Raw genomic sequence first — 25731 nt, 5'->3', positions numbered from 1 at the left:
CTGGGTTTTGCCTGAGGAATTATCTAGAGATAAAATGCCTGTGGAAAAATGGCCAGAAAACCCAGCTTGTCAGTGACACTTCCCAGACTTACACAAGACTCCTCAGTAAGGGAGACCCCACAAATGATCACCCAAGAGGGGAAAGAAAGCACATTCCATTGAGATTAGTATCCCTGGGAAGGCAGGAAGCAAAGTTTACAGACAAGAGACTGATGAAGCAGAGAAATTTGTGTAAGCTTTGCATGAAACACTTTGCATAAAACACTGGTAAAAATGGATCTTCTCAGGAGCACTCCACTGTAGCCACACTGGGGCTACTTCCCTGAAAACAGACTGGGTTCTCTGATTAGCCTTTGTGAACTTAGAAAAACTGCTGCTACCAGGAGGGAGGGAGTAGGGCTTATGGGTTAATTAATATCTATGAATGGGACTTAGTGATCCATCCTTTGAACCTAGGGTTTACTCCCCCTGATGCTTTATCTCCTGGCGGTCTCTGATTTCCAAAAGACACCCAGAACTGAAATAAGTGATGGTAGGTTGGATAAACAAACCAGGAATGGGGAAAGGGTAAAATTGGCACTCTGAGGGTTTTATTTTATTTATTTACTTATTTTATTTACTTATTTTATTTTTATTTATTTTGTGGCAGACGCTCTCAGCTGGCTACCCAATAATTACCCAACTATGTCTGCCGCTCATCCTTCCTTATGAATAGAACTCAGGTAGTGTTCACTGTTCTCCCAGGAGCCCTGTCCTTCAGGGGAGGCACCGTTTTTTGTTGTTGTTTTTTTTATTGATTTTTTTACAGAGAGGAAGGGAAAAGGATAGAGAGTTAGAAACATCAATGAGAGAGAAACATCAATCAGCTGCCTCCTGCACGCTCCCCACTGGGGATGTGCCCGCAACCAAGGTACATGCCCTTGACCAGAATCGAACCTGGGACCTTTCAGTCGGCAGGCCAATGCTCTATTCACTGAGCCAAACCAGTTAGGGCAAGGCACCATTTCTTTCTGGCCCCAGGGGGCTAATGTCTCTTGCCAAGTGATTTATTTTAGGCAACAGGCATGTGCTCCAATCCTGCCCAATCCAACAAGAGGGAAGCGTGCAGGGAGAATGCTGGGAAGAATTTTCTCAGTCCTGGAAGGGGACACACCGCAGGGACATTGCATGTTTCTGCCTCTGGAAGAGTGGTAGTTTATATTTTATTTATTCCTTTAATAAATATTTACTGCCCAGCTGTGTCCTGAAATCCAAAGTCTACCTCTGCTTGAACAGGAAAGGAATGGCTTTAAAATAGAGGTAGGGCCCTAGCTGGTTTGGCTCAGTGGGTAGAGCATTGGCCTGAGGACCAAAGGGTCCCAGGTTCGATTCCAGTCAAGGGCACATGCCCAGGGTTTCGTGCTCAATCCCCAGGAGAGGGTGTGCAGGAGGCAGTCAATCCATGATTCTCTCTCATCATTGATGTTGCTCTCTCTCCCTTCCTCTCTGAAATCAATAAAAATATATTTTTAAAAAAGAACTGAATCAAATATGGCAAATTTTAAGGTTTAAAAAATAAAACTTAAAAAAAATTGAGGTAGGTTTCAAAGACACCTTCTAATAAAGTCTGATACTTTAAAAATAGAGTGGGAAGCTGAGGGAAATAGCAGACCAGGAGTAAGGACTGGGTCTCTAGCCGAACAGTTCTGCTCACGTGCGTGTGGTAAGAGGGAAACAGTGTGAACCAGCTGGGTGGATCCTGGTGCAAGGTTCTTCTGGATTTCCTTCTACGTCTCTGCCTCTTTCCTTGGGGCTCCCTTCTGCCCACCCCATAAATTATCTGTTCTCAAAGTGTGGACTAGGGACCCTAGGGAGTGCCTGAGATGCTTTCAGGGCAAATGTGACATTTAATGCTATGTTCATAGTGATCGTGATGCTATTTGCCTGTTTCACTCTCATTCTCTCTCACAGGTGCACAATGGAGTTTCCAGAGGCTGCCTGATGGGTGAGATGCCAGTAGATTGAAGCTAGAAGCAAATATGAGACTCCAGCTGTAAAAAGATTTGCAAAAAGGCAAAACAATGCCACTCTCCTTAACTTTTTTGTTTTACAAAATATAGCTATTTTCATGAAAATAGGTTCTTTATTCTAACATATGATGAGGCTAATTGTTGCTCTTTTAAAAACGAATTCATTAAAAATAGATTTTAAATGTCTCAATTTCAGCTTCTAAGATGTGGTGCCCGGACCAGCAACCCCAGAGCGTGTGAGAAATGCAGATGCCCAGGCCCCTCCCCGGACCTATTGACTGAGAAGCTCTGCAGGAGGGGCCAGCAATCAGCGTTTGAGATGCCCTGCAGGTGATGCTCATGCTCACAGAAGCCATCCCTCATCATTTCTCCAAGGGGAGCAAAACACATGGCCATCCCGAGTCCTCTGAATGCAAGTCTGTCTCAGGCGGTCGCGGCTTCAGCTCTGGGTTGAGGACCTGTCAGTCTGCTTCGGCTGCCATAACAAAACCACAGGCTGGTGGCTCACACAGCAGAAATTCATTTTCCCACCGTACTCAAGGAGAGACGTCTGAGATCGAGGTGTCGGCAAGTTTGTTTTCTTCTGCGGTCTCTCCCCTTGGCTTGCAGATGTCACCTGGTCTCACCTTCTTGCTGTGTCATCTAGCCTTTCCTCTGTGTGTCCTGAAAACCATTTTTTGGTTTTCATTTAGCAAGTGACTAATTCAGTATTCCCCCTGTTCTCCCCGACAGCCCCTCCCCCCCCTCGCCACACACACACATCCAACACCTACCCACCCTCATCTGTTTCTCAGAAATTGCCACCAAGTAGATCTTTCCCACCTGGCTTTGGTGCAAGCAGCTTGAGCTGTATCTCTGAGCTTTGGGTCATCTATAAATTGCAAAGCATGCATTCTGTAGACTCCATAAATAAATTAGGGGGTCAACAGTGCCCATAGAAATAGGAATAATTAATCTAGCCAAGAGCTAGAAGGTAAAGGTGGTGAGAGGGTGTTTCTGATAATACTGCCAACGTATCTAATAATATTCTCAAAGGGATACATTTTCAAATCATGGTAAGGAACATGGGAAGGGAGTTTGCCTAGACTTAATTTTAAGCCATAATTACAATGAATTATTCCATTAGCTCTTGCTTTATTCTTTGGACAGTTACTCATTTCTTGTTTTGTATCTAAACCTCTTGATCTTTTTCTCCCTCCTGTCACCAGTCAAGTCCCATTTTGTCACCATTTAGCATTCTCTATTGGACAGTTTGGGGAGAGGTGACATTGCATTCAGCTGGCTTTGTCACTTAATAAAAACTCTGATAGGTGAGGGAGGAGATTAATATTACTGGTCTGTTTCAACTTCTATTGCAATGGCCTGACTTTCTATCAACAAAATAATCACATCTAAAACTGAGGCAGAATGGCCCGGGGAAACACAGCCAGAAACCCTGGTTTAGAGAGACAGGAGAGCTGGATATATTTCGTAAACCTAAATGTTTTAAGATGTAATCCAGATATCCTGCTTACTTTGGCTTTCCTTTATCATAAAACAGGCCATCCTTTGTGCCTTGGAAGAGACATGCAGACTGCAAAAAGCCATCTGAACTGCCCAGAAATGTCTTTAATCTTGACCATTTTCATAACAGATCGCCATGGTGAACAATTTTCTGAGGGCTTCTTACAATGCAGAGTCTGTTCAGAGGGTGCCGATTGCAAAACCTCTGTACACAGGGCATAATGAAGGGGGAAAGACAGTGCCCAGTATTGGGTAACTTAAGAAAAAGGACGAAAAATTCTAGGGGAAATGAAAGACTACCCAAGTAGCAAGCAGGTAGCTGCAATGATTCAGAAGAAAGGAAGTGCGCTAGTAACTCTTCCAGGTCTCACACAGACCAGTGCTTATCCTCAAGCTCTGCGAAGGGCCGGCTCCTAGTGGTGTGATAAGCACAACTCTAAAGGGATACATTTACAAGACACTGGCCGTGGTCGCACCGAGGGACTTCCACTCGTCTTTCATGAATGATATTTAAGTTCTATAATTTCCCATCCACTGTTCTTTTCCTTAGAACTATAAAAATCCCACTCGCTCATGAGATGGCAAGTGTGCTGTATACTGACTGTCTATTCGTGCAGGATGTGGATGGAGTAACCATTTAGTACTGCTGTGAACAGGCTGCTGAGTTAGGCATTTAGGAATGCAGATGAAACCACTGCACTGTTGGATTCTGGAGCCGACTGTGTGAACAGGAGCCAATAGAGGGAGAAATTCAGGTCCCCGCCCCCCATAGCAGGACTCAGCAGTACCTTTTGCCCTCAGATCCATTGTTTGGGCTTCTGCTGCTCTGCTCTGCATCACAGGAGGCTGACTCACCTCCACAGGCTGTCCCCAGGCTTTTGTTCAGGTGCCTCTAGCTGTCTTTGGAGATTGGAGGGTGGGAAGAGGGGTGAAGAAGCCGGGGTATTCCTCATCTTCCTTCTCTGGCAGTGGCTTCCTCTCTTTTGATGGCTCCAGCTTCCATTGGATAAGCTCAACATGACTCCCGCTTTGACAGGTCACCTTATCTCTCTCTGGCTTAAAGAGGGTAGCAGCTTACGGCTATGGGCAATATTGGGCTGCTTCATGGTCCCCTACTGAGCTAGCCTTCGAAGTCAATATCCTACATCAAATTCCTTCTGTTGGAAATACTCAGAGTGGTTTCTGTCTCCTAATCAGACCTTGAATGATACAGCTGATGTAGAGGTTAATTGTCATCTATTAAATCATGGCTTCCTTTAACTTTATATAGAAGCCCCTACTTTTATTATCCTATATAATAAAAGGCTAATATGCAAATTGTCCCCTTGGGAGTTCGACCGGGAGACCAGGAGTTTGATCGCGCGCTATGATATGTGCTGACCACGAGTGGGCGGCGTGGACCATGGTGGCAGTGGTGGGGTGCTGAGGGAGCAAGGGAAGGAGGAGGCAGGGAGGCCGGGAGGCAGGGAACCATGCGGTGGCTGTGTGTGGGCAGCAAGGGAAGGAGGAGGCGGGGAGGTGGGGAACCTGATCGGCCCTGATTGCTGGCCAGGCCTAGGGACCCTACCCGTGCATGAATTTCATGCACTGGGCCTCTAGTTTTTATAATAATAGCAAATATATATAAAGAGAGAGCGCTTTACACATATCAGTTAAAAGTACTTAGAAAGTCACTAAGGAGAGGATAGCTACAACTTTTGCCTCCAGCTTCCTTTGGCAGCAGCTGTGCTACACCCTTCAGAGGTACCAGCTGCCCAGGACTCCTTGGCAGTCTAAATACTGTGTATTTGATGCACCAACCAGAAGTCTGAGAACCAACTGTGCACTCTGAGATGGAGATGGGACTTCCTCCAAGCTCTAGCCTCTAGGACTTCCCCTAGAGACACCTCTTCTCTTTTCGGTCCCAGCCCTAGTGGTGGTAGCTGCTTCTTTCAGTAATCATCTGGTTTACTTCAGCATCCTGACTTCCAAACATCTGGGTAACCAATCTCCTGTATTCAATCCCCTCTGGTCAAAATATCTAGCATGGTTTATCTTACTCTGATTAGACTTGACTAATACATAGGTTCTTCTGTCTTCATTTCAGTAAGTGTCACATTCATTGATTCTTAAAAATTGGCACTTTTTACAGATGTCCCCTTTTCACCCCTATTAACCCCCTTCACCCCACTCCCCCCCCACCAGGCCTTCACCACACTAGTGTCTGTGTTCATAGGTTATGCATATATGCATATAAATTCTTTGTTGGTCTCTTCCTGCTCCCCCTGCCATTCCCTCTGAGACTTGTCAGTCTGGAGTTTTATGACAGATAAGAAATGCATTAATTGTTCAATAGGAAAAAAATTAAAATATTTGAACAGAAAATATGCAGAACATTTGGAAATCTTTGGGAAAGACCACTCTGGAAATAACATCCAGGACCCTAAACTAATCTATAATCACTAACTAGAACTAAAATCTATAATGGTAAAATGGGCCTACGTTTTAGACGGAGCAAACTCAACTGGAGTAAGATGGTACATTCCAGAGGTGGTAGGATAAATGGCTTGGCAAACCACAGAGGGAGAGAAGTAAGCACAGACAGTGAAGTTAATCCAACCCAGAGGGGGAGTACTTTTGTATTATTTTTAGGACCTGGGAGACAGTATATGTGCAAGCCCTCTATATAGCTGTAAATGTGTGCATATATACATTGTTCTATGTTATCTTTGAAATGTAGATAATGATATCTTATTTACTTATCAGAGGAATTGATTATGTGAATGTGTAGTTTAAAAATGCATGACTGTTAATACAGGTAATAGCTCTTTGCTGAAACCCCAATCTGTTTCTCAAATTTACACAGAGAGGGCCCATCTGAAGTCACTGGTGACAGGAGCAGGAGCAGGAACTACGATTAGCTAGACAGACTCTCTGGTGGTGCCTCCTCTCCTCTCCAGCCTGTAGACTGCTGCCCCAGGCTGCGGGAGGGTATCAGCTGGGACGTTGTTTAGCTTTACATGTGGCTGGTTTCATGCATGAGCGACCTGTGCAGCTGCAGTTAGAAGGGTCCCACGCTTGGTGTATTGCTCTGTTGACAAAGTCTTAAAATTCTTAATAATTTCTTAACAAAGGACAGTGCATTTTCATTTTGCATTGGGCTGGGCAAATTATGTAGCCAGCTCTGGCTCTAGTACCCATTTGGATATTTGCCTCTTCAAATAAACAGGAATGAAATTTACCTGTGATTACATACAGGCCCAGGAGTGTGCTTTTCTAGAACTGTCCCCTGCCAAACTGTTCCTTCTCTTGAATATCCATCTGTTGAGTCCACTATAAGTTCCAGAAACCTGGCTGGGTCTCCAAAGAGAACCCTGCTGAGTTGAATTTGACCTCAGCAGCGTTGCCAACAGGAACTTTCATGTTGTTACAGGTGTGGCAAGACTTCTGTCCTGCCTGATGTCAGCCAGTGGTGTATAGAGAAGCTCCTGACCCTACCTGGTGGGGGGCCTGGGTTCCCCAGAATGCTTTCTTCCAGCATGGATAAAGGACAGATGAAAGGGGGTCAGAGAAGGTTAGAAAAATACATCAATCAGAAATCAATAGTGATTTCTCGAAAGTGAACTTCTACCACTGAGTGCTGCTTAACTGCCCTGAGCATCATTGTCCTCATCTGTGAACGAGGCAAGTAGAGAAGGTGCCCTCCCCCTCCCCCCAGCCCCCCCCCCCCCCCCCACACACACACACATTGTCTCAATAGACAAGGAGTATGCGTAGTGAAAGACTGCATACTAGTAGTTCCTGGAGCTAGGAAAGTGTTAGCATTTATTATTAAACAGCGGTTCTTAATCATTTGGCTCATGGGGCCCAGGGAAAACTTGATGACACTCATGGTTCTCCTCCCCACCAAAAAAAGTCATCCGCCAAAAAGGATCTTGCAGAAGATGCCAGCTTTGACAACCCTTGAAGGCGGTCCCTGAACCCAAGTGAAGGCACGTGCCTCTCCAATGATCATTTAGGCGGTAACATCTCCACGCCCGCCCTCGAAGTCTCCACTCGTGGCTCCCAGACGATGGCCACCTCACCCCCACTTTGCAGGAGGCTTCTCCAGGCGATCTGTCCAGCCCCGCGGGGGTCCCAGCGGGCTGAGCCGGCCGCGGGAGAAGGCGGGCCCGGCTCTTGGCCCGCCCCACGTGGGGCTCGGGGTGGGGGCTCTGGCCTATGACCGGATGGAAACTCCGGGTGTCCAGGGGTGGGGAGGGAGCGGGGAGGCGCGCCGGTGAAAGGCGCATTGATGCAGCCTGCGCTCGCCTCGGAGCGCCGCGGGGCCAGCTTCTGAGCGCGTCCGAGCTCCCGGGCTCCTCCAGCTCCCGCTCCGCGTGTCCGGGGCCGCCGCGCGCCATGCGCCCCCAGGCCCCCGCCGCCGCCCCCAGGCCGGGGCGCCTCGGCCTCCTGCCGCTCCTGCCGCTCCTGCTGCTCCTGCTGCTGCAGCTGCCGGCGCCGGCGAGCGCCAATGAGACCCCCAAGGTGAAGCAGAAAGCGCTGCTGCGGCAGCGGGAGGTGGTGGACCTGGTGAGTGCGGGGGACGGAGAGGAGGCGGGGTGTGCGGGGTGTGTGTGTGTGTGTGTGTGTGTGTGTGTGTGTGTGTGTGTGTGTGTGTGTGTGTGTCTCACCGCGTGCGCCTGGGTGTCCTGCTTTGTCCGAGTCTACTTGCAGGGAAGGACCTGGGCTACGTGTAGTGGCTGGTGACCTGGGGCGCTCAGGGGAGACCAGAATGGGGGAAGACGGGGGAGATGCAAGGGGTGGGATGCCCCAAAGTACAGGGATCTGCCCAGTAATGCCTGGCCTCTGAGCCCCCCGGGCCTTCACCCCATTGTGAGGATGGCCAGGCTTAGAGCAGCCCCGAGAGGAGGGTGCGGAGCGTGGGGAGGTGAGCACGTTGGCCCGGGAGCTGCTTGGAGACCCCGGGCCAACTGATTCCCTGGGTGGGCTGGGCCGGGACATGCAACGTGGCCTTTGTGGGGACTGGTGGCCACGTCTGCCGGCCGGAGAGAGCAAAAACCCTTGCAGAGCCTCCCTCCAGCGCTTTGTAACTTGAAGACCATGAGTCATGTTGGGTCATCCTCCCAGGGCGCATGGGCTGCAATTTACTTGGTTGGAGACCACAGCCCGCCGGGCCCGGGGTGGTTCTGAGGGTTTATGGCCGGAAGGGGAAATGAAGGGCCCAGCACTAACCCTCCAAGGACCCGCTTCATGGTTCTGTTGGACAGATAGGCCGCCAGGGCTTTCTGACACCCCCGGTCTTCCCCTGTGGTCACCAGGTACCAGCATCACAGTTGAGCGGAGGGAGAAGACCGTTTCCAGGAGAGCAAATAAGTAGCCCAAGTGCTTTCGGAAGGGCTCATCTATGGGAACGTGTGTTTGCTTAAGGCTTTTTCCCTCTGAAAGTCAACAAACGGGGAGTGCGAGAGTGATCCTGTCACAACTACCATAGTCCTTGGCACATAATATGGTCAATCCTTAAATCAATCTTAATCGCAAACAAGGATGGTGTACAGGCATTGCAAGACACGGGAGGGGACATTTTTAATTTAAAAACAAAACAAACCTGTTTTGTATATGTTAAGCTGCCCTTGTAAATGCAGCTAATAAACCAAGCTCCCAGGCAGCTAGCTGTCAACCAGATTCAAAAGCTCTGAGAAGAAAAAAATCCCTGCCATTTCACACGGCTCTTTCTGGTGATGTGCCGTGTAATTTTGTTCCCCAAAGCAGAATTGTGTCCAGCGCTGCCGTTCCATGTTAAATGCCCAAATTGCTTTAAACTGTACCAACTGAATGTGGTTCCTGTGGAGTCTGCATTTTGTGAATTTGTAGTTATGATCTACAACATAACCCTTTTCCCCATCAAGCTAGCCATTTTTTTCTTTCCCTCCCAAGATTTACAGAACCTGCGGTTTCCCACAGCTCTAGCCTGACTTGGAAAAGCTTACTACACAGCCAGGCTCAGGTGCATCCTGTAGCTTGGATTTGGTTTTGCTGGAGGGGGAGAAGGGGAGGGAGGGAGGGGAGAGAGGTCCACATAGAAAGTTTCAACAGACTCTATAAAGCAACTTCTTTGTACAGGATCTTTCAAAGCATTTCTTTCAAGCTTCCAGCAAGTTCTGCCCCCTGGTGGCCAGTCCAGTGAAAGAAACAGGGGCTCATTCCACAGATGTTTATCTTACCCGGCCCTGGTAGGTGCTAAAGGTGGGCTGAGTTAGCATTTTAACGTGCAAGAAGATTGATGTGGTACCTGTGAAACCAAATTCAATACAATGATGTGGTCTCGGAAATGCAATTTTTAGATTAAAAGGTGGATAAAAATTCTCCACCATGGCAGTGTAGACATTTGGGGGCAGATGAGTCTTTGTTGTGGGGGCTGCCCTGTGCATTGTAGCATTTTTAGCATCATCCCTAGCCTCTACTCCTTGTCGATGCTAAGAGCAATCTCTCCTTCCAAGTTGTGGCAACCAAGAAATCAAAGAATATCAGGAGTCTTATTGCTTCTCCTCTTTCACTAGAAACCTGTGTCCAAACATTACGTGTATCTGCTACTGTCAGCGAATGAAGTTACTGTAATGAAAATTGTCTACAATTAACTACCCTGTTTTAGACTATTTTATACTTTAGCATGTTTTCTAATACTTTTGCAGTTTTGTTGCTTTTCTTACTATTTCTCTGGCAGTAAATAAGTGGCAGTGTCTTTTTTTCCTTACAATCAGAAAAAGAGCACTCATCAACGTCACAAAAATCATCTGTCAAAACAAAAATTCAATTGGTGGTGTGAAAAGCAAATTGACGGGCGAACATTAGAGACATAAGGCGTCGTTACTGGATTTTAGAATCCGACCATGTCTATTTCCAGAGGGGGAACTTAAAAGATAAGCTTTGAAGTTATTTTAACATATAAGGAACCTGGTGTTTTGTTCTGATTGGACAATGTATTGATATAGAATGATAGTATAGTTGTATAGAAATGTGGATTGTGACAGTCTACACAAATGGGAAACTGTTAAAGTAAACATTTAAGTGGATTGGGTCTAGATTTGGAGGGTCTAATAAGTGTTCCCATTCAGGAATAAGACAGATGGGGATCGAAATACCACCTTTCCCACTGATGTAACTGCACTGGTGCGTGTGGCTTTTGTGTGCTAACTGGAGGGTTCGCTAATGCTGTCTTCTCCAGATCTAGACCCTGGTAAGGCCCACCCAAGGGAGTGGTCACACTTGCCCACGTCACTGCCTCACATGCTCTGGGGGGATAATGAGAGTGACCGTGGCTGACATACGCAGTGTTTACTGTGTACCAGGCACCTCTAAGCACCCGTTGCATATCATTTCACATCTCATACAAACCCTAGAGGGAAGAACCTTTGTTATTTCCCGCATTTTACAGAGAAGGAAGCAGGCACTGCTACCTCGAGCAGCTGGCACTATCTCACAGAGCTAGTCGTGGCGGAGTCAGGGTTAAAATCCAGAGAACCAGGCTCTAGCATCCATGCGCTTAACTTCTGCATGACCCGCAGCTGCCCTCCCTGCCAAGGAAAACAGAGAGTCCTCAAGCTGTTTGAGAGATCACTGCCACCTGTTGGAGGCCAGTAGTCACCTTCAATAAGGTCATTTGCTCCCTCTCAGGGAGGAGGAGTGGGGTGACGCTCAGAAGGGTGACCCCGTGACGCATCCTCCACGTAAAAAAACGTGAAGTCTGTGCAACTTAAAGAAATCACAGTATGTTAGAAATAGCTTTAAAGTCAGTTCTCTATAATAACTCGTCTAGAACACGAGCAAGGGGTATGAAAGGATTCTGGCCTCCAAGGACTCAGAATAAATGCGGTTCTAATCAGATCGAGTCTTTTGAATCTTGAGTGGTGAGAGCGTCTCTTCCTTTCCTCTTCCCACCGATCTAGTATAACGGAATGTGCTTACAAGGGCCTGCGGGTGTACCTGGTCGAGACGGGAGCCCTGGGGCCAATGGCATTCCTGGTACCCCTGGGATCCCAGGTCGGGATGGATTCAAAGGAGAAAAGGGGGAGTGCCTGCGGGAAACCTTCGAGGAGTCCTGGACACCTAACTACAAGCAGTGCTCATGGAATTCGCTGAATTATGGCATCGATCTTGGAAAAATTGCGGTAAGTAAAATCAGAATTATTCTAAAGTTGAAGCAAAACGTAAAGGTTTTCACCCCTGGCTGGTGTTGTTCAGTGGTCAAAGCATTGGCCCACACACCTAAGGGTTGCAGGTTCGATTCACAGTCCAGGGCACGCATGCCTGGGATGAAGGTTTGATCCCCAGCCATGGTTCAGGCGGGTGCAGGGGGCAACCAATAGATGTGTCTCTCTCACATCAATGTTTCTCTCTCTCTCTCTCTTTCCCTCCCTCCTTCCCCCTCCTCTCACCTCCCTCCCTTATTTTTTCTCTAAATATCAATGGAATGCTCTGGGTTCTCTTCAGACCGTATAAATCTTTCGCCTTTTACTAAATATCAATGGAGCCCTAGCTGGTTTGGCTCAGTGGATAGAGTGTCGGCCTGCAGTCTGAAGGGTCTTGGGTTCGATTCCAGCCTAGGGCACATGCCCAGGTTGTGGGCTTGATCCTCAGTAGGGGGGCGTGCAGGAGGCAGCCAGTCAATGATTCCCTCTCATCATTGATGTTTCTATCTCTCTCTCTCCCTCTCCCTTCCTCTCTGAAATCAATAAAAATATATTTTAAAAAATCAATGGAAAAAAATATCCTCAGATGAGGATTAACAAAACAACAACAACACACACACACAAAAAAAATTAAGGGTTTTCATAGTTGAGTGTTAATTTTAGGTGAGATTTTGTGTTATTTATTTTTACGAAAATATTTTTTTTTTAAATTAAGGAGGTACCATGTAACTTTAACTTAAAATTAATGAGAAAAGTTGGTAACATCTCAGAGTTAATTTTATAAAGATATTTCTAAGACATTTAACTCTAATACCTCAAATAACTTACTCTATTTTTAAAAAATGCAAACAAAAAGGGAGAGCATGCATGTCTGTGTCCACAAGATTGGACAGTAAGCAACTTTCCAATCTATCCTGAAGTAAATTTAAGTTAGTCGAAAAAATCCTGCTGTGGCTCCAGACATAAAGGTGGGAAGAATTTCTAAGAAGTTTACCACATGATGGGAATCGTCTGGCAGTGGCAAGGCCCTTGGTATTTGTCCTTATTCTGGGTAGAGGCCTAGCTTAACATTGCTCAGCCTGAGAGAAGTGGAATGGACCAGAGAGGGACTACAGTGACCATTGTACATTATTCTGCAACACTGAGGGGCCAAGCTATTCACAATAGCCTGGTTGGCAATGCATTTTGACTAATGACTCAGTCACTTTGATCTGTGTTTGCTTCCAAAGTAACTGGCAAGTCCACTGGGATTCATAGAGTTGAAGAAGTTGGTGCTATTTCTAAGCCTTTCTTTCTTTGTTAACCAACTCTGTGCATGGTTCCATATCCACAACATATTGCTTGATGATATTAACCACTACTATCACTAGGCAAAAGAAGAGACTTTATTTTCATAAAACTCTAAGGTTTTAATCTTTATGTGTTATCCCCAATCCTTATCTCATCTGTTAAATGTCTGCTATCCTATATAATAAAAGTCTAATATGCTAAGTGTCCGGTTGACCTGTCGCTGTTCAACCAATCAAAGCATAATATGCTAATGATATGCTAAGGCTGCTCAACTGCTCATTATGACATGCACTGACTACCAGGGGGCAGATGCTCTGACCAGTAGGTTAGCTTGCTGCTGGGGTATGGCTGATTGGGACTGAGCAAGACAGGCCAGACATGCCCTGGAGTCCTCCCATGGTCCCTCCCTGGCTGGCCAACCTCCCATGTCCCTCCCCGGCCCAATCTGCACCAGCGGGGTCCCTTGGCCTGGCCTGTGCACTCTTGCAATCCAGGACCCCTCGGGGGTGTTGGAGAGCCGGTTTCAGCCCGATCACGCAGGCCAGGCCAAATTCGTGCACTGGGCCTCTAGTGTTGTCTGTAAAAAACTTTGCCACTGTCTTAATTTGATTTTCATGTGATAGAATTTCCATAAAAGTTCTTCCATGGTTTTGGTGACCGTGACCATTTTTAGTTTCATTTGTGATTTCTTAAAAACACATTTTGTTTAAATATTGCCTACTTCTTTAAACACCTGACATTGACAGACCAGTTCTTAAGTTGTAGTTCATCAAAAGTTGCTGAGTTCTCTCCAAAAGCTATCCCTATGGTCTCTGAATTATTAATGTGTTTTCAAGTTCCTTTTATCAGTGGGCAGAAGGGTTTGGGAGCCTTCTGCAAGTAAAAGATAGGGCCATGAACCAATTGACTGATGAATTTTGCAAAGACCAATTAGAGGGGGGAAAAATGTGGGCCTTATCATTGTGTCACATAGTTTTAAAGACTAAAAACCCCAGCGAGGCTTGAACCCGTGATACTGTATGCTGCTGATCAAATAGAAATAGATCAAGAATAAATATATGTTCCATGAGGGCAGAGACTCTATTTTGTGTACTGCTGTATCTATAGTATCCAGCACATAGGGCTCAGGAAATATTTTTGGGATGAAAAAAAAAGTAAAGATAGAGATTGATTTGGTCTAAATTCTGAAGACTACCTGTTTTTAGTAAAACTGAAAGACTTTCAGTGAGGTGAGTAATTCTAAGGACACCATAACTTGATTTTATAAAGAGTTCTTCATGCCCTAACTGGTTTGGCTCAGTGGATAGAGCGTCGGCCTGCGGACTCAAGGATCCCAGGTTCGATTCTGGTCAAGGGCATGTACCTTGGTTGCAGGCACGTCCCCAGTGTGGGGTGTGCAGGAGGCAACTGATCGATGTTTCTCTCTCATTGATGTTTCTAACTCTCTATCCCTCTCCCTTCCTCTGTGAAAAAAAAAAAAGAGTTCTTCATCTCAGAGTCTCCTACCTGTCTTGCAGAAAATCTTTTTCCCTCTGTAAAGGTTAAACGTTTTAAATGTAGCTTGGGGTAAAGGGTAGTTAAGAGTCACAGTCCAGTTTGAAAGCATCTTTTTGAATAAACTTGGGAGTGCTAACGGAGCCCCCCGCCTGTGTGTGTGGCAGGAGTGCACATTCACAAAGATGCGCTCGAACAGCGCGCTCCGAGTCCTGTTCAGCGGCTCTCTCCGGCTAAAGTGCAGAAGCGCGTGCTGCCAGCGTTGGTATTTCACGTTCAACGGAGCTGAATGTTCAGGGCCTCTTCCCATTGAAGCCATCATTTATTTGGACCAAGGAAGCCCTGAACTGAATTCAACAATTAACATCCATCGCACCTCTTCTGGTATGTAGAATAGTGACATCGCAGAGTGCGTCTCAGGTCTTTAGAGACAAAGATTCGTTTTGAGTCCCCGGTCATGTTGGGTAACTAGGACAGCACACTGTTAGCCCAGAATGCATCTCCCACCCATGGTGTGAAGCCTCATATGTTAATCAGTTGGGTGGGATGTCAGACATGAGTTGTTATTCCTAAGTTTCTGCATTAAGATGAATAGAAGGTGACCTGATGGTGGGAATGTGGACTGGTGCAGCTGTTGTGGGAAACAGTATGGAGTTTCCTCAAAAAATTAAAAGTGGAACTCCTGATTATGACCCAGTGCTTCCACTTCTGGGAATATACCCAAAGAAACCTGAAGCACTGATTCGAAAGAATGCATGCACCCCTATGTTCGTGGCAGTGTTATTTACAATAGCCAATAGCCCATCAGTAGATGAGTGGATAAAAAAGCTGTGGTACATTTACACAATGGAATACTATGCAGTTGTAAAAAGAAGGAAATCTTACCATTTGAGACAGCATGGATGGTCCTGGAGAGCATTATACTAAGTGAAATAAGCCAGTCAGAGAAAGACAAGCACCATATGATATCACTTACATGTGGAATCTAATGGACAAAATAGGCTAACAAACAAAATAGAAACAGACCCATCGATAAGAGTACAGGCTGACAGCTGTCAGAAGGAAGGTTGGTGGGTGAAGGAATTAAAGAAAAAAACCCCAACAATTCATAGACACAGACAACAGTATGGTGATTATGAGAGGGAAAGAGGGGGGTGGCAGGGGAGGTAGAAGAGGATTAAAAGGGCATAAATGGTGACGGAAAGAAACTGGACTTTGGATGGTGAACACACAGTACAATATATAGAATATATACAATATATAATACAATGCATTATAGATTTGTACACTTGAAACCTATATAACTTTATTAACCAATGTCACCACAATAAATTCAATAAAAAAATTTTTTAAAATAAAAAATACTTATAAATCAAACCAAAGTATTGACTTTTAAAAGTAAAGGCTTCCTTTGTTTAATCAAATGAGTTGCTTTTTTGTTTTAAGTCATCTCTGTAACTAAACTAAACAAATTCTGGTTTTATGGTTAAAACCTGTAAGAAAAATGCCTGTTATGCTTATATCATAGAATGGGTATATATTTGTATTTTAAAAGTATTTATGTGCTAAGAAAAACAGAATTTATTTTTACAAAACACATATGAAGTATTAGAATTTTTAATTCACTGTACATTAAATGGATTTACTACCTAGCTAAAGGTCTTTGTCCTCTCAAGATGTTCCTCTCACCTCTGTTTTGCAGTGGAAGGACTCTGTGAAGGGATCGGTGCCGGGTTAGTGGATGTTGCCATCTGGGTGGGTACTTGTTCAGATTACCCCAAAGGAGATGCCTCTACTGGATGGAATTCAGTGTCTCGCATCATTATTGAAGAACTGCCAAAATAAATTCTTTCATCTTCATTCCCTACCTCTTTTTAGTATACCTTTGACTGGCTAATTTTAGTGACATTTTATATAATTTTTAGGTAGACATCTGAAAGAAAAACAAAGTCTAAATGTGTTTACAGACCAAAGTGTGATTTCACACAAGTCCAGTATTATTCATTTTCCTTCACTCAGATGGTCTGAGGATTTTGTAGTTGAATAGAATGTGTACTTTCTTCATATTCCCGTTCCTGGGACCTATAATTTAGAATGTCATTGTGGTCTTTAATTTTTCCTATTCTCTTAGTATAGCACTTTTTTAAAATATAAAAGCTACCAGTCTTTGTACAAGTTGTAAATGTTCAAAATTGTTTTATATCTGTGAAATAAAACTTATTTCAAATAATTTTAATCTTTATCCTAATTCCTAATAAAATTAGAGTGTCTAGTACTTTATATCTGAAAAGTTGAGTATAAACCTAATTTTGTATGTATTCATTTTAAGGGGGCGGGAGTGGGGTGGAGGGGGTCAGTGGGAGACATCTGTAATATTTTCAACAATAAGTATAAATTAAAATAAATAAGCAAGTATATAAAAAATAAAATGGAACATACCAGAAAAACATAACAAAGTTATGTATAGTACTGTTCCATATTTTGAGAGATATAAAGAAGAAGGAACTTACGTGTCAGGAAATATACTAGCACTTTAGGAATTTTACCTATTGAACAAAGTAAAAAGATGTGTCTCTGGCCTCCAATTGCTTACCATTTGGTAGGGAGGGTAAGATACATATAAAAAATAACAATAAATGAAAGGTGATATGTTGATTGCCATAAAAGTTGTTGAAGGGGGCAGTATAATTCAAAGGAAGATCTACCAATTCCAGTTGTGTTCAGAAAGAATTATGATGAAGGAAGCCCAGGTACGAGAGTGATAAAGTTAAGTAAATCCTGTGCTTGAGTTCTAAGTATCAATATGAATTCATAAAGTACTTCATCTCAATAAAGTTATAAAACATAACAACAAGCTCTAGCTTTGTTTACTAAAAAGTCTAGAAATAATGACCAATTAAGTAATGCCCAGATTGTGATTTCTATATACCATTTCCTACTAAACGGAACTACGGCCCCATGAATTTTGGGTGGATTTCAGCTCTCAGGCAGGAAATGTACAATATGAGCCTGGAACATCTTGGCATACTGGACAACAAAGACAATTCACAAGGATCGAAGAGCCAACTTGAATTGGTTCCCACTGGCAAAGATGACATGATTTAAGCATTAATAAAGATAATAGTCGTAACCGGTTTGGCTCAGTGGATGGAGCGTTGGCCTGCGGACTGAAAGGTCCCAGGTTCGATTCCGGTCAGGGGCATGTGCCTTGGTTGCGGGCATATCCCCAGTGGGAGGTGTGCAGGAGGCAGCTGATCGATGTTTCTCTCTCATAGATGTTTCTAGCTCTCTATCCCTCTCCCTTCCTCTCCGTAAAAAATCAATAAAAAATATTTTAAAAAAATAAAGATAATAACAATGGTTTGACAACACATCAAATATGTTTAAATGCATGAGTTCATCCTATATAATAAAAGGGTAATATGCAAATAGACTGAACAGCAGAACAACCAATCAAAGTGTAATATGCTAATGATATGCTAAGGCTGCTCAACCGCTGCTATGACGTGCACTGATCACCAGGGGGCAGATGCTCTGACTGGTAGGTTAGCTTGCTGCTGGGATCTGGCAGATCAGAACTGAACAAGATGGGCCAGACACTACCTGGAGCCCTCCCTCGGTCCCTCCCCAGCTCAATCGTGCACCACTGAGGCCCCTCAGCTTGGCCTGCGCCCTCTCGCAATCTGGGACCCTTTGGGGGATGTTGGAGAGCCAGTTTCAGCCAGATCCCACAGGCCACTTCCCTTGGGAGGGCGCCAGACACTGGGCGCATGGCTGGCGAGTCCTGCTGTGACAGCGCAAGCCTCTCCTGATTGGGACTGATTAGGCGCGAGCCCGCGGTAGGCACAATGAGGCGGGAGCGGTAGGTAGAGCTGCAGGCAGCGTTGGACCTAGAGGTTGCTCTCGGGTACTTGCCATGTGGATCCTCCTCTCACAACAGGGCTGTGTTTCTTCTAAACTGGCAAGGGAACGAAGTCTTGAAAGACTTGCCTGATTAGGTAAGTCAGACTCACCCAGGATAACCTCCATGTGGATTTTATTTAACTGATTAGGGACCTTAATGACACCTGCAAAATCCCTTTTGCCATAAAACACAATGATGGAGGTGATATCCAATTACATTTGCAGGCCCCAACAATGCACATGGAGAAATTATACAGGGTGTGTACACCAGAGGGCAGGAATCATGGGGTTCATCTTAGAATTCTGCGTACCACAGACTGCCGCCTGGCCATTTGCACTCCTTATACCACTGAACCAACAGGCAAAAAACAGGTTAATCTACTGATTGGAATGACTGATCCCAATTACCAAGGGAAATTGGTTGCTGCTATGGCGGAAGCAACGAGGACCATGCTAGAAAACGCTGTTTGGGGAGGTGCAGTTGCGGGCCATTGAGTGGTGACAGGGGAATTTGCTGGTTTGCCTCAACCAGCAAATGATTCTAAATTCGGGCAATTTATTATAAGGTTTTTCCTAAAACTTCATGCCAACAGTAAAGGTTAGTGGTTTTCCAGGAACCAGAAAAAGGCAGGATGTTTGAGGATTCAGACCCCTGGAGAAGAAAGGTTTGGATCACTCCACCAGGTAAGGCACCCAGAGCTGTGAGTTCTGGCTCTGGGCGAGGAAACTATGGGATGGGGAGTTGAAGGGGAAGGTTATAGATATCAACTTTCCTTGTGGCCAATTAAAAAGACCCGGCCTGTGGTAGCTTTGCATATTTCTCGTTATATGGCATGTTTATTTATGTATGCGAACTCTTTTCTTCTTTCCCCTCCTTCCCATTTGTATTTTATGTGTTAAAGTTGGTGGATGTCCACTTTACAAAGTACCATAGTGTTTAGTTAACAGAATCTTCACGGGGACCATGACTGAATTTGAGTGGTAATCAACATAGCCGGTAAAATGGATTTGATGACTGTTGGGGCCTTGTGTCTTCTCATTTGGGAGAAGGGCACTTGTCAGAAGGATAGCTGCATCTTGCGAGGCTAAAATACAGTAAATTGCTTTGCTGTTGTACAGGAATTCAAACCTTCTAGAAGGGTGCAGGTGGAAGATGAGTAGTCAAAGGAGTCGATTGAGCCTCTTACCAGCTCCAAATTCCTCCTGCTCTGGGATAATGACTGGGGCTCTAGGCATTTCTCCTTTGGAATGAGCACGTTCAGTAGAGGGTACTGGAGGTTTCAGTGTCCTGAAATGATTTTCTTCTTGCTCTGGCTGCATACACTGTTGGTGGTGTGTGTTTGTGTCAGTGTGTGGACATCGGATGGTCTGTTTGCATACCCAGAATGCACAGGCCCTCGACTACCTCACAGCCCAGCCTTGCGGCAGGCCGGCCTCCTGTTTTTAGCAGTGCCTCAACCTCCCCGGCATGCACCCCCCCCCCCCCCCCCACCACCCGTCTTAGCTTGCCAGTCTCCTACGGCGCTGTTCCCGAGGCCTTTCCAATGTGGAAAAGGTCTGCTCCTGGCTTTGCACCTGCAGAACGTCCTAACTTCCTCTGCAGCCTGCTCACCAGCCTTGCCTTGCTTGTGTCCCAGAGGCGCATTTCCTGCTTCTCAGGTGATTCTGAACCAGCTCCAGGCCGGCAAACCAGCAAACTTTCCCACCAGCCAGTGGCCTGCAACCACACCTTCTTCAATGGCGTCTGAGTGCCAGAGGGCGCCTCTTCCATGCTTGTCCTCCCTTGGGGACGCTCCCTCAGCCCTAGGGTACCAGTTACAGTTCTCTTAACATATTTTTATTACTCTATCCTACTTTAACAATTATTTTAGCTTCTCCTGTTAAACTTACCGTGTTCTGTCTCCTGGTTGTACCTAGATTCCTAGAGCTGTGATTACTTGGTGAGTTTGGGACAAGGAAGTGAGCGTGAGCAGCACTCTTTCTTCTCTCCTTGGGAATAAGATGCTCATGGAGAGCATGCATTCTTTCTCTCCCCTTCTCCCCCCTCCTCCTTGCCCTGTTTTACAAGGGCAGGCTGTAAAATCATCGTGGTCCATTGTTGTCTGTGGCTGGATGGGTATGCCTGTGTGATTCTGGGGCTTGGTATAAGGAAACCTACTTTTATACAGACACTAGAGGCCTGGTGCACGAATTCGTGTATGGGTGGGGTCCGGGGGTAGAGGGGGGATGTGATCGGCCCTCTGCGCAGGCGGGATCCGGATCCATCCCGCTGATGTTCACACTGGTTGTCGGGAGCCACCTGGCGGCCACTGTTATATCCTTTCTTCCTTGAGGAGTGTCTAGGGAGGGGATGTGGCTGTGGTGCCTGAGTGCCGGTGGTGCTGGTCTGTTGGTACCTGGCCCATTCTCTGGAGATCAGACCTGTAGGACTACTGAGGGAGGGAGTGGCTGCCGCAGGGCTGGTGGGCTACCAGGATGGGTCAGTCAGCTGAGCAGCATTCCCACTGTGGGAGCGCACTGACCACCATGGGGCAGCTCCTGTGTTGAGCATCTGCCCCCTGGTGGTCAGTGTGTGTCATAGCGACCAGTTGACCTGTCATTCTGGTTGTTCAGTCGCTTAGGCTTTTATATATGTGGTAGATAAGCCTCATTCTCTGATTTCAGCTTTATCGCTAATAGAGATTATATTTCATGCCACACTTACCTCTTGTCTATTTCTGAATTAGTTTAGACCCTGGGTGGGGAAGAGGTTAATGTGAATCACTTAACAAAAGCAGCTTGTTGCTTTTTCTTTTGACATGTTGAATGTGAACTGATTTGATCACTTCCTAGCCTTTAGTAGAACAAGCCTCATCATCTCATAATGAACATATATTAAAATTTAATATAAACATACAGCCCTGTAATATTCGATCTCAGAAAATACCTAGGGAGAACTTCCCAATCACCTGACTTTTGTACAGTTGGGCCTTTTTACCATAAGCAGATTTCAGCTGTTTTTCTAAGTCTACTGGTCAATCTTCTTTTATGTTTTTCGTGGTGACTTGAATAATTTTTAATTTCCATAAATACTAAGTAACATAACGTTTTCCTATAAAACTAAAAACATTCTAAAGCACCTACACAACATATGTAAGGGTCCCAAAGTCTCACTTTGAATAAAGGTGACATCAGTTTCCACAGAATCAAGAGCTGCCCAGCATCATGGATGGGGAAGTGGCCGACTGTAGGGTCTCTGCCCCAGATTCTCTGTCACATAGGGAGCTTTCGGTTGCAATAAGTAATGGGAAAACCCAACTGAGTCTGCTTTACAAAGTAAAGGGACATTTAATGGTTCACCCAATTGAAACTACAGAGGTACGTGTGCTCGGGGTGAGAGCTGACCCAGAATCTCATATAATGTGATTTACAATCCTTTTTCTGGGTGGTTAAAGCTTAAGCTTATATGGAACATGTACATGGTTGATAACCCCTTCTTTCTGAGTGTGCTCCTCCTATCTGATTGGCCTTCCTTTGTTACCCCCAAAATGTAGCCATATCTCTCTGTTCCATTCATTTTTCTCATTTTTCTTTATCCATCAAAAAACCCAAACAGGTTTAATAAAGCTCTGAGAGTTCTCCTGTTTGGGTCCCAATCTTTCAGCTTTGTCTTCCATTTCATTACCTCGGTGTCAACTCACTGCTCAAGACATGTCACCTGTGCTTCTTTCCCATGGTTCCAAGGTTCCCTTTGAACTATGTCAAGGCCCTGCTTAAATATTTTCTCCTCCATAAATCCTATTCTCATCCCTCCAGGCTATAAACTACCTCCAATGCCATTAGCCAGGTCCACACTACCACCAGATTCCTAGCTAGTCTGACTAGTACCCTGCTTCTTGCCTGTCTCCTAGTAGTTTCTCCACACAGAATGAGCTCTAATGCAACCTAAACCCCTTACCATGGCCTGCAAGGTCTGGCCCCTGCTAATGTTTACCAGCCCAGCACTTGGATTAATCCATTTAATCCTGTCCGTCACCCTAAACCTATGTACTTTTCCCATTTTTTTTTAATCTTTATTGTTGAAAGTATTGTTTTTCCCTCCGTTGACCCTCTCTACCCTGCCCCTGCCCCTTTGAGGCCTTAACAACACACTACTGTCTGAGTCCATGCGCTATGCACATATGCGTATAAATTCCCTGGTTACCTCTCCCCACCCACCCCGCCTTCCTCCTGAAATTTGTCATGCTTCTGTTCCGTGCTTCTGTGTCTCTGGATCTATTTTGTTCAAAAGTTTATTTTGTTCATTAGATTCCACATATGAGTGAGATCATGTGATACTTGTCTTTCTCTGACTGGCTTATTTCACTTAGCATCATACTCTCCTCCCTGCTGTTGCAAATGGTAAGAGGTCCTTCTTTTTTTTACTGCCTTGTAGTATTCCATTGGGTAAATGTACTACAGCTTTTTTATCCAGTCATCTACTGTTGGGCACTTGGGCTATTTCTAAATCTTAGCTATTGTAAATTGCTGATTGGTGTTTGGGGTTTCTTAGGATGCATTCCTAGAAGTGGGGGTCACTGGGTCAAATGACAGTTCCATTTTTAATTTTTTGAGGAAACTCCATACTCCTTTCCACAGGGGCTGCACCAGTCTGCATTCCCACCAGCAGTGCACGAGGGTTCCCTTTGCTCCACATCCTTGCCAGCATTTGTCCTTTGTTGATTTGTTGATGGTAGCCATTCTGACAGGTGTGAGATGGTACCTCATTGTCATTTTAGATTGCATATCTCTGATGATTAGTGACTTTGAGCATTTTTTCATGTCTCTTGGCCATTTGTATATCCACTTTGGAGAAGTGTCCATTTACGTCTTTTGCCCATTTTTTAATTGGATTGTCTTCCTTTTGTTAAGTTGTATGAGTTTCTTATATATTCTGGAAATTCACCCTTTATCAGATATATCATTGGCAAATATGTCCTCCCATGCAATGGGCTCTCTTTTCATTTTGTTAATAATTTCTTTTGCGGTGCAGAAACTTTTGATATAGTACCATTTATTTATTTTCTCCCTAAATTCCTTTGCCCTAACAGTGGTTCTCAACCTTCCTAATGCCACGACTCTTTAATACAGTTCCTCATGTTGTGGTGACCCCCAACCATAAAATTATTTTCATTGCTACTTCATAACTGTAATTTTGCTACTGTTATGAATCGTAATGTTAATATCTGATATGCTATATGTGTTTTCCGATGGTCACGACCCACAGGTTGAGAACCGCTGGGAGAAGTATTGATCAACATTGCTACGAAGAGATGTCTGAGATTTTGGTGCCTATGCTTTCTCTAAGATTCTTATGGTTTCACGATTTACATTTAAGTCAGTGGTTCTCAACCTTCTGGTCCTTTAAATACAGTCCCTCATGTTGTGACCCAACCATAAAATTATTTTCGTTGCTACTTCATAACTGTAATGTTGCTACTGTTATGAATCATAACGTAAATATCTGACATGCAGGATGGTCTTAGGCGACCCCTGTGACAGGGTCATTCAACCGCCAAAGGGGTCGCGACCCACAGGTTGAGAACCTCTGATTTAAGTCGTTTATCAATTTTGAGTTTATTCTTGTGTATGGTGTAAATTGGTGGTCTAGTTTCATTTTTTTTGCATTTATCTGTCCAATTTTCCCAACATCTTTTATTGAAGAGTCTGTCTTTACTCCATTGTATGCTCTTGCCTCCTTTGCCAAATATTAATTGAGCATTAATTATGCCTATGTATTTTTAATATCCTCATTTGTGGTAGATTCTGTTGATGGCCCACCCAGGGCTGGTGCACCCATAGCCCAGCAGCAGCAGGTGTTGGCTGCTAACACCTCATACCTCACCTTATTTGGAGAATTGCCCTTAGCTGAGCAGAGGCACCTAGCTACCCCTCCTGCTCTTCCTCCCCTCACTGCAGGCAGTAATGACTGCCTGATGTGGGAGCATAATAGCTCAGCCCCTCAACTCTGGGCAGGACAACCTATGGGGTCCAATCCATACTGCAGAATACACTATAGGGTCAGGCTGTGGCTGGAATTCAGAAACCTCTTCTTCCCCTACTGGATCCTGTTTTCTTTATTCCATTACATATTTTCCCTAAGAGCACTCCCTCAATAAGTAAGTCACCTGCCCAAGAATCCCCAGCTCAGGTGTTTCTATGAAGGAACTGATCTAAGACACATTTTACAGATGAGAAAACTTGAGATGAACAGAAGTAAAATTATTTGCCTAAGGCAGTGGTCGGCAAACTGCGGCTCGTGAGCCACATGCGGCTCTTTGGCCCCTTGGGTGTGGCTCTTCCGCAAAATACCACGTGCGGGCACGCACGTACAGTGCGATTGAAACTTCGTGGCCCATGCACAGAAGTCGGTTTTGGGCCGGGGTGAGTCTATTTTGAAGTGGTGTTAGAAGAAGTGGGGGGGGGGGGTGTCAGTTGGTCGGGTGATGGGAGACGCAGCCCAGGTGGGCGGGCCGCAGGATACGCAGCGCGGGGGAGGTACACTGTTTTGAGGTACCTTCGCTGAGGTCGACCCCTTCCAACTCTCCCATCCACACTCCTCTATCTGAAACAAGTATACAAGACCAGTGTGGATGGGAGAGTTGGAAGAGGTCGACCTCAGCGAATGTACCTCAATCAGATTGAGGACGTTTTTAGCAAAGGCCAGCTTGGGAGTACCCTAATTAAGTTAATAACAATGTACCTACCTATATAGTTTAAGTTTAAAAAATTTGGCTCTCAAAAGAAATTTCAATCATACTGTTGATTTTTGGCTCTGTTGACTAATGAGTTTGCCAACCACTGGCCTAAGGGAAAGCTGAAATTTGAAGCCAGTCTGGCTCCTGAACCTGCACTTTTTCACCATACTGTAATGGCCACCTGTCCAACATCTTCTGGCCACTCATTCCCTCTACCCAAGTTAATTCCTGCCTCAGAACCTTTGAACTTCCTTTTTTCTATTAGTGTGTTTCCTCTCATTGTGGCTTACTTCCTCAGTTATGTAAAAACTAGAGGCCAGTGCACGAAATCTGTGCTCGGGTAGGGTCCCTAGGCCTGGACAGTGATCAGGGCCGATCGGGGCCTTCTGGCTGCTGGCCAGGGCCTTCCTTCATTCTGCGCCATCCCATGGTGGTCAACGCATGTCATAGCAAACGATCCAACTCCTGGTCTCCCGGTCAAACTCCCACAGGGACACTTTGCATATTAGCCTTTTACATATATATATAGAAAATTTGTGAACTCAGGGTGGGGGGTCCCTCAGCCCGGTCTGCACCCTCTCACAGTCCAGGGGCCCTTAGGGGATGTCCTACTGTGCTACTGTGGCCTAAGCCGCAGTCTGGCCTCCC

At 45.3% G+C, this 25731-nt stretch overlaps 1 protein-coding gene and 1 long non-coding RNA gene across 2 annotated transcripts; both read left to right on the top strand.

The window, feature by feature from the left end:
* The first annotated feature begins 1963 nt into the window (after positions 1 to 1963).
* LOC132219636 (uncharacterized) lies at positions 1964 to 7136 on the top strand. The gene is made up of 3 exons (XR_009449537.1): positions 1964 to 2032; positions 2206 to 2580; positions 6358 to 7136. It is a non-coding gene; the product is annotated as an uncharacterized LOC132219636 (long non-coding RNA).
* A 603-nt stretch (positions 7137 to 7739) lies between these two features.
* Positions 7740 to 16493, top strand: CTHRC1 (collagen triple helix repeat containing 1). The gene is made up of 4 exons (XM_059671997.1): positions 7740 to 8063; positions 11438 to 11659; positions 14632 to 14848; positions 16167 to 16493. Exons 1-4 carry the CDS (start codon positions 7893 to 7895, stop codon positions 16307 to 16309), a joined length of 753 nt encoding a protein of 250 aa, XP_059527980.1. The 5' UTR covers positions 7740 to 7892; the 3' UTR covers positions 16310 to 16493.
* The last annotated feature ends 9238 nt before the right edge of the window (positions 16494 to 25731 follow it).

The sequence above is a fragment of the Myotis daubentonii genome, chromosome 17 (genome assembly GCF_963259705.1).
Source record: "Myotis daubentonii chromosome 17, mMyoDau2.1, whole genome shotgun sequence".
In the NCBI taxonomy this organism is placed as follows: Eukaryota; Metazoa; Chordata; class Mammalia; order Chiroptera; family Vespertilionidae; genus Myotis; species Myotis daubentonii.
Note: the sequence above shows the minus strand (reverse complement) of the source record. Positions and strands in the feature narration are given on the sequence as shown.